The sequence below is a fragment of the Pseudonaja textilis genome, chromosome 1 (genome assembly GCF_049901715.1).
Source record: "Pseudonaja textilis isolate UNSWEBS1 chromosome 1, rPseTex1.2, whole genome shotgun sequence".
In the NCBI taxonomy this organism is placed as follows: domain Eukaryota; kingdom Metazoa; phylum Chordata; class Lepidosauria; order Squamata; family Elapidae; genus Pseudonaja; species Pseudonaja textilis.
The window spans coordinates 83,426,163-83,438,738 of NC_141990.1; the positions used below are offsets into that span (position 1 = coordinate 83,426,163).

At 37.2% G+C, this 12,576-nt stretch overlaps 1 protein-coding gene across 3 annotated transcripts in view; it reads right to left on the reverse strand.

Annotated features, from left to right (window-relative positions):
* ADGB (androglobin) overlaps window positions 1-12,576 on the reverse strand; it is an 88,309-nt gene that overhangs the window by 66,519 nt on the left and 9,214 nt on the right. For all 3 annotated transcript variants that reach the window (XM_087939712.1, XM_087939707.1, XM_087939721.1), the window contains exons 5-9: window positions 7,572-7,790; window positions 5,586-5,725; window positions 4,296-4,382; window positions 3,093-3,292; window positions 1,203-1,331 (exon numbers count right to left, since the gene is read on the reverse strand). In XM_087939712.1, coding sequence (XP_087795838.1) covers window positions 1,203-1,331; window positions 3,093-3,292; window positions 4,296-4,382; window positions 5,586-5,725; window positions 7,572-7,790 — 775 coding nt within the window. The remainder of the gene's footprint in view (window positions 1-1,202; window positions 1,332-3,092; window positions 3,293-4,295; window positions 4,383-5,585; window positions 5,726-7,571; window positions 7,791-12,576) is intronic.

Here is a 12,576-nt window from a genome sequence, read left to right on the forward strand (position 1 = left end):
AATGTGAAAAGGAAAGATCGGGCCAGCTTGGCTTTGGCCTGGTCTACTCAATGCAAAGAGGAAAGATTGACCATCCTGGCTACAGCCCAGTTTACCCAATGCAAAAAGGAAATATGCCAGCAATTTGGGGTATGGCATCAAACTAGCCATGCTCACCCAGTTGGCCACACCCACCCAATCGGCCACGCCTGCCCAGTCCCCTGCAGTCAACCACAGTCTGATGCGGCCCCCAGTGAAATTGAGTTTGACATCTCTGGCCTACAGAATCCAAACAGGGACTTCATCACAGATTTTCACCATAAGAATAGCATGCAAATCAGCAATTAACTGTATTGACAGTTTTAAAAGTGCAGTGGACCTGCTGCATTTCTGAAATAGAAGTATTCTTCAGAACACCAAGTAAAATAAAATCTGGGTCAGTATCAGATCGTATAATGTTGAAACAAACTGTGAAGTACCTTTGTTTGGCTTTTGACATTCATTTCTCTGGTATAACTTTTTGCAAACTCACTGAAGTGAGGAAAAATATTTCAATTCCTTATCAACCTTGAGCCATTTACCACAGTTTAGGAGAGGAGCAAACTACCGTGCCTTTTTTGTAGCCTACAGCCTCTGCAAAGCTGGCAGAAACACTTTTGCCCCTTAAAATCTCCCAAACCCTCCCAAAATGTGAAACAAAAACAAAAAATGAAACAACACAAACAAACAAAAAACTTTCCATGCTTTAGGATGAGGAGGATAGGAAACAGGCTACCACTCTGGGTGATTAATTCTGCAGTGATGCAGAAAAAGCAGTGAAGTCCACAGAATCTCACTAATGATATTGCTATCATAATTGATAATATGGAGTGAGAGTCTTCATATTATATTCTTGTGACAGAATTCTTCATATTATATCTTTATGACATAAACAAACAACTAATAAATGAATGCATCTTATTGGTAGGTGTCATCATTGCTAAGAAGGAAACAGTAACCAAGTTAAAAGTTAAAATTATGAAAAGCAAGTATTGGTCAGGTAACCTGTTACTGACCTGTCCCTGATACATAAAATGGGAAAGGTCCACTTGTAGAAATTTGGAATTAGAGCTCAGATTTCAATTGTAAGTACATCTGCTAATTTATGAGCTCATATACTTAATAATCTCACTAAAGCTTTGGTGGCCAATGCACATATGTCTAACATTTTTTTATAATCTTACCATCAAGAAATATCTGAAGAGAACTTTGATAGTCAGCAGACATTCGAGCAGAATGAGAAGCTGGCTTAAATTTATCCTTTTCACCATCTTTGCTTCGCTTCTTTCCAACTTCTTTTTGATCTGGCTTTTCTAAAAAAAAAAATCAATATACCAACAAATACAACAGTACTTTGTCCCAGATTATAAAGCAGATCTTGTCTCAAGCAATAGATAGTATTGAAGACAATGGTCTCAGCTACCTAAAATTCTGTTCACATTTCTGATAAGCCAAGGGTTAAGGGTGTATGGTACAAGTAGTCCTCAATTTATGACTGTGATAGAGCCCAGAATTGCTGTCTTAAGTCATTATGGTCTTAACTTTAGGTTCCCAAATGTCCAGATCTGATTTCATGGTTTTTCTTTTTTTGCAGCAGTTAAATGAATACCATGGTCATTAAGTGAATCCCTTTATTCCTATGGGCATTTTATACTGGAAACTGCTTTCCAAGCACCTGAAAGGCAGTCATGTCACCATGGAGATATCTGCAGCAATTGGAATCCGTAGCTGAATTTGTAAGTAGCTTTTGGGGGAAGGGGGTCTATCGTAATTTTGAACGGTTGCTAATCAACTGCTTGTTAAGTGAGGGCTAACTTACCTAAGGTGGTCCTCACCTAAGGCCACAATTAAGCCCAAAATTTATGTTGCTAAGCAAGACAGTTGTTAAGTGCATTTTGCCCCATTTTATGACCTTTCTTGTCAGAATTTTTAAGTGTATCAGTACAACTGTTAAGTTAATAATATCACTGTTAAGTGAATCTGGTTTCCCCATTGACTTTACATGTGTGGAGGTCACAAGAAGTGATCACATGGGACACTGCAAATGTCATAAATATGAGCTGGTTGCCAACCTCCAAATTTTGATCATGTAACCATGGGGAATGCTGCAACAATCATAAGTATGAAAAACAGTCATATGTTACCTTTTTCAGTACAGTTGTAACTTTGAACGGTCACTAAATGAATGATTGTAAGTTGTAAAACAAGATTCTGTTTTCAAGCAATTAGAATGTTAATAAATCTTTGCTGATTGATTTGTCTATACCCTACCCAAATACATTACAGAGAGACATTGGGATAATGAATGAGAGAAAAATGAAGGAAATAGTTATATTTCAAGTACCAAGTCTCAGTCCTTTAATGTTTTAAAAAATAATAAGTAAAAATATTTTGGAATGACAAACAAATTGGAAGCAACTGAAGATGATGTACTACAAAATCCGTTACTTAAAAAAATGTATTCAATCAAAAATTTTACTCCTGTATTCTAAACATTTTTCAAAGAAAACTGTTGCAGTAATACACTTCAGCTGTGATTCAGTCAAGTCTGGGGATGATAAGCTTCATCCACCCTAGGAAAGAACACAGCTGGTAGTTTCCATGATCTTTGGGCATACATACATGCATATATTTAATGTAGATAGAAACAAGAATGAGCTATTTTTTCTCAAGAGTTAAATGTATGCATTATATTATTAATAAAATATTATATTGCTGTTCTTAAATGGAAAAGAAAATAATGCAATACAAAAAGACAGGAAGGCAATAGCTATGGTGGCAAACAACAAAGATGAGATTTGTTTGGGCATCAAAATAGTTTAGATAATGTTTTGGGCAATATAGTTGAAAGGCTGCATATGCCTGTTGGCATTTTGGAAAACACTGATTAACCTGAGCTTTTGCAGTCTGATTTAGATTTGAATCAGGGATAGAATTGGCTATGGTAATCCTGACTTGTGGGAAAGATGAGTGTAATTCTGTTGTACCTCTTATATCTCCTGACAATATAATCTTGTTATTCTTCTGGTACTCTTTCATTGCGCGTCTGATAGTGTGGACAATTTAAAACATACCTTTCCCAGCTTTCTCGGCTTTTTCTGGTTTTTCTTGTTGCTTAACGATAGGCATAGTATCATTTTTTATGTCAGATGCTTTCAAATCCTTTTTTGCATCTTGAATGGATAGTTTGGATTCAGGAAGTGATTCTTCTGGTAACTTAAATTCTGGCACAATATCTCTTAGGAATTCCCAAACTTTATCCAAATATCCAGATCTTCAAATATAATAAATACAATATATATTTGAAATAATGCCTATTATTAATTTACTACAAATATATGGCACACCTGGCAGCTTGATCTTTTTGATCTTGAGGCATCTGATAACCTGTTCTTAAATACTGAAAAAAAGCATTATATTTAGCTACAAATTAAGAAAATGATCAAATGAGCAGAACTGACTAAAATTCAGACATATGTAAAATGAGCAATACATACAATATGTTTTGCTATATATAAATACATAGTTACATACAGCTACAAATTAATTTCAAATTGATTCAATTTACCATTATTTAACAAATCAAATAATGTGTGCAGAAATATTTATTTTCATTTTTATTTATTATGTATTATATAAATAGCAGTAGTGATAGCTTTACATTATACTCCAGAGAAGACAAACACTGTGGAAGACTGGAATCCAGTCAATCATACTCATAATAATTTGACAACAATAACTCTTCTCTAACTTTAGGAACTATTACAATTTTTAAAATATGAGGAACATATATTAAGAATATGGACTTTTATATAAGTTGTCTTTGTATTCATTCATTCATTCATTCATTCCTTTTATATAGTCACCCAGCTGCCATGTGACTGATGTTGGTTAACAAGTATTAAAAACTCACAATATAAAAATAAGATAAAATAAAAGAATAAAACACACGTCCTGGGCATAAAACACAGACCTTATATAATTACTATGGACTTATATACCTGGACCTAAGGCCTGGGGAAAGAACCTAGTTTTTAAGGCCTTCTAAAGGCTCACAGAGTATGGTTCCCAAGGACAGCTGCTGCAACAGAGAAAGCATGCCTCCTGACTCCTATAAAATGATACTATTAATTTAAGAGACTCAGAATATGAGAGCTCCATCAAAACTTGTGGGATCATAGTATTTTTACCCAAAGGCCCAATGATCCAAGTACAAAATAACTACAGACAGCACGTGCAATAATTAAAAAGTATATGTTATAAAAAGTAGAACTTACTGGAGAGGAATAATTTCTGGTATCCATCCAGTAAGTGCATGCAGAACTGTAAATTCTCCTAGTTCTCTTTTTCCAACCTCATTTATACTATGAAAAATAAAAATATGACAATAAATATATGAATATTATATTCTATATAGCTTATGTTCTGTGACAACCTCAATTTTCCACATTTCATATACAATCTTTAACAACCCAAAAATTACAACCAATAAAAATTATTTCTTGTGTACTGTAGTTATAAAAAGTTAAATATCTGGATTAAATCTTCTAACATATCACATATCTACATTGCTGAATAACTCAGACTCTCATAGGTCTAAATAAATCAGAAGAGAAAAAAGAACCAAGAACTGTAATCTTAAAATTTAAGATTAAATCTTATCACATAGATGCGGTTCCAAAAAAATCTGGGAGATGAGCTAATCTATCATTTTTAACAAAACAACAAATTGTTTTGGGCATATGAGTTATGCTTAAAATTGAATTTAAAAAATATGCTAGTATGTAAAATAGATTTTTGCAAAGTAAGCATACATGACAATGTGGAATCTAAATATTGCCGCTGTAGCAGCTATTTTTCATTGGAGCTTTTTACATTTGTATGGGTCCTACTATTTTACATAATTGTTATGTAACTATAGTATCTAGCATAATTTGGGTTATAGAAATATAACCTTAACTTGCACTAACATTGTTTTAGTGCTTTTAGAAGAAGGTTTGAAATTTAAACTGCAACTGGATTTACATAAACATAATGAAATTTTCTACTTCTTTATCATCCTGTGCATTGTAAAAAAATTACTACCTTGTTGGTAATTCATTCTACAAGATGTGCCAAATACTGAGGGTATTTGGGTACTGAGAAAACCACATGATTTATCATGTGATACATTATTTTGGCTGGAAGAAGTCACGAGGCAGCTGACAACTGCATCACTTTCTGCCTTGCATGTTAACTACTGGGAAAAAGATGAACACTGGAACAAGATTTGTGCTTCAAAACATGTTGAATACCAACAAGTTTTGAAGCAGTCGAGTGCCGAAGTATGACTGTATTAGTATTTGAGGGGTGCTCCAATGGAAAATTTGAAGAGTTCCCCTAAGACTTTAATGTTTTTGTACAGTAATACTAAAATATACTGCCTTACATTGAAGCTGGGAAGATTCCAAGGGTTAACAAAAGGTTCAAGAACATAATTAGTTGATTAATTCAGAACAATCAAGCATCCTCTCTGTATTAGGTTCTGGCTTTGCTTCTTGTTTTAATCTCAAAACAGGAAAACATACTCATTGTTTGCTAATTTAATGATGGCTTTGGATAATATCAGTGGCCAAAGTTCAATTTCACATGTTGTGGTGGGAAGCAGCATGACATTGTCTTCACTGAAAGGTATGCTGTCATCCACAATGATCTTTCTCCAACATCCCTAGAAAAAAAGGAAATCAGGTATAATGAGGTAGTAATGAGAAATAGACTCGTTATAAAAATCAATATGACCTTCTCAAAGGTTGACATTAATTATAATTTCACTAAATAGAAAGAACAATATGAGCATTCAATGAAATCCATATATAAAACAGATGTATAATACAGCTAGTAATTTAAAAATCATCTGTAGGAGGGTACTGATGAGCTATTCTCAAGTGCCCACATTCATGGCAAAAATATGCTTCTATATATTACTAGACAGCACATTCTCTTGTTAGAAACCATAACAAACAAACAAAAAACAGATGCCATCATTTTTTATGACAACCAAAATACAGTGGCAGCATGGATTTATCAGTATAGATTGAGTATCAAACTCGCATCATGGTGTCATGTGACGTATTGGGACTTTTTTTCCCTTCGTGTGGGAGTGCCCGTAGGCCATGAGTTTGACAGCCCTGGTATAGATTAATTTAACTGACCACAGAAAAGGCAATGATGGATGACTAAAGCACAAGATGACTGTTTGAGTACTTGTATGTGTGCTAAAGGAAGTAGATAGAAAAGTGCCCAAATGCAACTTGTGAACGTTTTTCAACAAACTCAGTGCTGGCCTTTTTCACAACGTTACTGGTATTATGAAATTGCACTTATTACTTAGCTTTTCCCTATATTTCTAACCAATAAGATACTTTTTTACAACATTATTTCCACAAATGTCTCAATGGCAAGAAATAAACTGAATCTGTATTCAATATATTCATGCATTGCCACATGTTCAACAAGCTTTTCTCAACCACGATTCCAGAGAAGAAAACATGATTAAAAAAAAGATAATCAGCATTTTTTGAACATTGTTAGTGCTTACAGAGGTAGAAACTTTTAAGCACTAGGACTCAGGTGGCCTGTTCTTTTGGTATTGTTCTATACATTATAAAATATGAATTGTGTGAGAATTGAATTATATTGTGAGGTTTTCATATTTTTGTGAAAAATAGCTATAGATATAATAATTGTTTAGGAAGGGGTTCCCTAAGACTGAAAATTATTTCAATGGTTTCTCCAGGACAAAAAAAAAGAAGGTTGAGAAATGGTATGTTTCACGGAGTTGATATTTCCCTAAGTCAAATGTAGTACAATAAAATAGTATAAGAAAAATAATTGTTAAAACATTTAAGAGGGACTAAAATAAGAAGGCTGTACATGGAAGACTATTTCAAGAGGCTCTATGATTTTATACTGAATATATCTGTGATGCTTTTCCCCTACTGAACGTGCTACAACTATCTTTCTGAATACAGGGATGAGTGCTAACAGACTACTGGATTACTCATGATTTTCTGAAATATGTAAATGTATATGGCTCTTATGCATTCTAGCAAACACTGTGAAGTAAGAGTGTGCAAAACATTCAGAAGGGAAGAATACTTCCTGCCTTTTCAAATCCACAAGACAGCTGTGCCATGCATTTGAGGTGCACTTTTAAATGCATGTATTTAAGGTTTACTGTAAAGTGATCAAAGTCAAATAATCATATCTAAAATATACAGTATATCTAGACTTTGATATTTTTATTCATTCTGGATTGTATGAAACTGTAATAATATAAAGACTTTGTGCATTATTTGTTCAGCTCTTATGCAATAAAAGATACTCAGTAAGATATACAATAATAGTTAAATAGTAGTGTGATTTCTTAATAGCAGTCACTATTCTCGATTGTTCTTTCTATGGATAGTTAAATAAGCAATAAAATTCATTTTAAAAACTGTAGAAAAAGTTTACCATAATAAACTAGAAAAAGTATATTGTAGTATATAAGATATAGATAGATGATCACTTACCATCCAGAAGAGTTTTACCACATATTTTCCATAGCTATTATACAATGGCATATGACCTTTGATTGCTTTGCATAATGAGTAGATATGTTCCCATGGTTTCCACAATATTGGAGGTACTGGAGGTACTTCATTAGCATTAGTTTTAGCTTCAACACTTAAAGCAGATGTATTGTGCAACTTCCAAACAGCATATATTTCACTTATTATCCATCTCATCAACTGAAGCCAGGTGTGGAGAGGGTATAGAGGAAATAAGAGAATTAGCTTAGCTCTGGCATTCAAATGCTTTCCACAAATAAATGAAAGTGGATTAACTATTCTGATACATTCTATGGTATCTATACTATAGATATATAGTGTCTACACTGTGTCTACACTATATAGATATAGGTATCTACACTATATCTACACTACACAACCTCTTCATGACCTTTTCCTTGTGACATTCTGGGAGGAGGCTTTGTGGTATCCGAAGCAGAACATCTAGATTTAGTCACAGTTTTGTTCCATATAGCATCAACCTTGTGAACTCTCAAACTTCCTCTTTCCTCTGTGTATTCAAAATGGACAGTGATTAATACATGTATGTACACATATGTATGTATGTGTGCATATATATGTATATAGCATGTGTATATGTATCTTATGTATATGTATGGCAATATATACACTGCTCAAAAAAATAAAGGGAACACTTAAACAACACAATGTAACTCCAAGTCAATCACACTTCTGTGAAATAAAACTGTCCACTTAGGTAGCAACACTGATCGACAATCAATTTCACATGCTGTTGTGCAAATGAAATAGACAACAGGTGGAAAGCATAGGTAGTTAGCAAGACATCCCCAATAAAGGAGTGGTTCTGCAGGTGGTGACCACAGACCACTTCTCAGTTCCTATGCTTTCTGGCTGATGGTTTGGTCACTTTTGAATGCTGGTGGTGCTTTCACTCTAGTGGTAGCATGAGACGGAGTCTACAACCCACACAAGTGGCTCAGGTAGTGCAGCTCATCCAGGATGGCTCATCAATGCGAGCTGTGGCAAGAAGGTTTGCTGGGTCTGTCAGCGTAGTGTCCAGAGCATGGAGACGCTACCAGGAGACAGGCCAGTACATCAGGAGACATGGAGAAGGCCGTAGGAGGGCTACAACCCAGCATCAGGACCGCTACCTCCGTCTTTGTGCAAGGAGGGACAGGAGGAGCACTGCCAGAGCCCTGCAAAATGACCTCCAGTGGGCTACAAATGTGCATGTGGTTGCTCAAACGGTCAGAAACAGACTTCATGAGGGTGGTATGAGGGCCTGATGTCCACAGGTGGGGGGTTGTGCTTACAGCCCAACACTGTGCAGGATGTTTGGCATTTGCCAGAGAACACCAAGATTGGCAAATTCACCACTGGTGCCCTGTGCTCTTCACAGATGAAAGCAGGTTCACACTGAGCATATGTGACAGACGTGACAGGGTCTGGAGACGCCGTGGAGAACGTTCTGCTTCCTGCAACATTCTCCAGCATGACAGGTTTGGCAGTGGGTCAGTAATGGTGTGGGGTGGCATTTCTTTAGGGGACTGCACAGCCCTCCATGTGCTCGCCAGAGGTAGCCTGACTGCCATTAGGTACCGAGATGAGATCCTCAGACCCCTTGTGAGACCATATGCTGGTGCAGGTGACCCTGGGTTCCTCCTAATGCACGACAGTGCTAGACCTCGTGTGGCTAGAGTGTGTCAGCAGTTCCTGCAAGACAAAGGCATTGATGCTATGGACTGGCCCGCCCGTTCCGCAGACCTGAATCCAGTTGAGCACATCTGGGACATCATGTCTCGCTCCATCCACCAATGCCACATTGCACCACAGACTGTCCAGGAGATGGGGGATGCTTTAGTCCAGGTGTGGGAGGAGAGCCCTCAGGAGACCATCTGCTACCTCATCAGGAGCATGGCCAGGAATTGTAGGGAGGTCATACAGGCACATGGAGCCACTGCTAAGCCTCATTTTGACTTGCTTTAAGGACATTACATCAAAGTTGGATCAGCCTGTAGTGTTTTTTTCCACTTTAATTTTGAGTATAACTCCAAATCCAGACCTCCATGGGTTACTAAATTTGATTTTCATTGATAATTTTTGTGTGTTTTTGTTGTCAGCACATTCAACTATGTAATGAACAAAGTATTTAAGAAGAATATTTCATTCATTCAGATCTAGGTTGAGCAGTGTGTATATATATATGTGTGTGTGTGTGTATATATATATATATATATATATATATATATATATATATATATATATATATATAGTGTGTGTGTGTGTGTGTGTGTGTGTGTGTGTGTGTGTGTGTATGTATGTATGTGTGTGTGTGTATTTATGTATATATATGTGTATGTATGTATGTATGTATGTATGTATGTGTTTCGATGAGACTTCATCGAAACGTTGCCTAGATACTTTGAATCTTACACGGGAGAAAACCCGAACAACCAAAGATCCACATACAAATACCCGCAAGAACCTCAGAAAACAAATACATACATACATACATATATATATATATATATATATATATATATATATATCGTTTAGAAAAACGCCCACACAGCATGAACAAACGAGATGACACCTCCCGCCTTCCAGCCATTTGGAAACCCGCCCTCATGAACAGACGAGTACCTAACATGAAGAAGGACACCAGACCCACACCCATGAGAGCCACACAAGATGCCACCACCACACTTCCATGTAGAAAACAGACTCACACCCACTCAGAAGATGAGACACGACCATGGACCAGAAGCTGCACTGCAGCTGCATCACTACCCACTTCAAACCCTTCCGAGCCATACATGAAGCAAACCGACACCCACTATGAAGATGCAGCACGACCACGAACTCAAGCCAAACAGCAAGATCACAGCTCACCAACTCAAATCCCCAGCAACTAAGACTAACCTGAGCACAACCAAGCCCCCACCTGAACAGAACACGCCTCCAACCAATCAGAACACGGCCAACCCCCAACCAATCAGAACACAGCCAAACCCCCTACCAATGAGAACACACCCCACCCAATCAGAACACAGCCAAGCCCCCACCCAATCAAGTCCCACCCCACTAGCAGTTAAAAGGAAGAAGCAGCTGCAATCTCACATCACTCTGAGAAGCACAGAGCCGGAGACAGAAGCCTGAAGATGATGAATGAGACTTCATCGAAACGTTGCCTAGATACTTGAATCTTACGCGGGAGAAAACCCAACAACCAAAGATCCATACATATATATATATATATATATATATATATATATATATATATATATATATATATATATATAGTATTCAGCTTTGTTCAAGTATTTTCCCACGTCATTGTAGTTGTGCTTTTAAAGCTGTAGCAACGTTTCGGCAGAATCTCATCTGCCATCATCAGGTTTTTGTATGTGTTCGTCTGTGAGTCAGACTTTTACAGTTGTCCTGTGATTTAACTACCTGGGTAATGGGCTGTGTGATGACCTTCTGAGTTCTATTGTTGTGTCATCCTGGGTCTTGTGCTGTAATCACCTGGGTTGTAATGACCTAGGTCATGGGCTGTGTGATGACCTTCTGAGTTCTATTGTTGTGTCACAAGACCCAGGAGGCCACAACAATAGACCTCAGAAGGTCATCACACAGCCCATGACCCAGGTCATTACAACTGAGATTACAGCACAAAAAACCCAGCCAATCTGCAAACATCAACTCATTTCATTTTTAATGTGTGCCAATGGTTACTCCACAGCAGGGGTCCCCAACCACCAGGCCGTGGACCGGTCCCGGTCGGTGGAACATTTCCTACCGGGTTTGCTGGGCGCCGCCATCTTGTTTGACGAGAAAGTGCTTCCGGGTGAGCTTTTCCGGTTGGAAAGCGGCGTTTGGGTCCTGAAGGAATCCTCGCATCTTAGTTTCATCGAAGTGGGGGGCTTCAAACGAAACTAAGGCACGAGGATTCTTTCAGCACCCAAGGCAAGGCGAGCCGAGCGACCGTCCCGAAGCCTTCCCAAAGAGAAGTCCATCGACAAAGATACAAAGGAGGAGTTGAAGGTGGCGGGGAAAAGTGGGGGACGGCTGGCTGGCCGGTCGCTCGGCTCACCTTGCCTTGTCATGCGTGCTGATGCCGGTACCGGGCCACAGATTATTTTGTGATGCCGGTACCGGGCGGTGGCACAAAAAAGGTTGGGGGCCACTGCTCCACAGTAAAAATGACAGTAAAGGTTATCTTATCTAACTTATATTCCTGCAATACTGCTGACCTGGATAGGTGCTATAGTTATGTAAAGCTATGTATCTAGACTGCAAATGTTGGAACCCCACAGAAAAATGGCCCTGAGGGAAAAAATATACAGGATTCCACCCACCCTCTGATGCATAAGCTTGGGGGATAACAACAAATGAAAACCCAATCCTGGAATTTGTTAATCAACTATTTAAACAAATCACAGTTACCTAATTTTGGACACTAATGAAAATTGTATTTTCCTTAAAATTGGAAATAAATATTGATAATCCCTATATGGAAGAGGAGAAGGTACTATAACTCATACAGACTGAATGAAAACCATAGTTTTAAACATAATGTTCACTGAGTTTCATAACAAGCAGCTCTGATATATATTATAAAGTGTTTAGATAATGATTTTCATTTCTAGTCCCTAGTAAGGTTACCAAAATAGTAATCATATCACACATTTTCTTTTAGTAGTGAGGTATTGATTTTAAGAGGTTCTTGTAAGCTGTAGTTACACATAAATATGTACATATTGATTTTAAGAGGTGCTTGTAAGCTGTAGTTACACATAAATATGTACATTTTCTTCTTTATGACTGTGATCTTAAAGGAGTTGTGCTTATATTATAATTAAGTTGACAGGTGTGGATTATAGATACAGCATAAGAAACAAACTCTACTGAGTAATTTGTTTTTTATCCAAACATCCAGAGTAGGTAGATTTGACTATTTTGGTTATGTCATTTCTACATG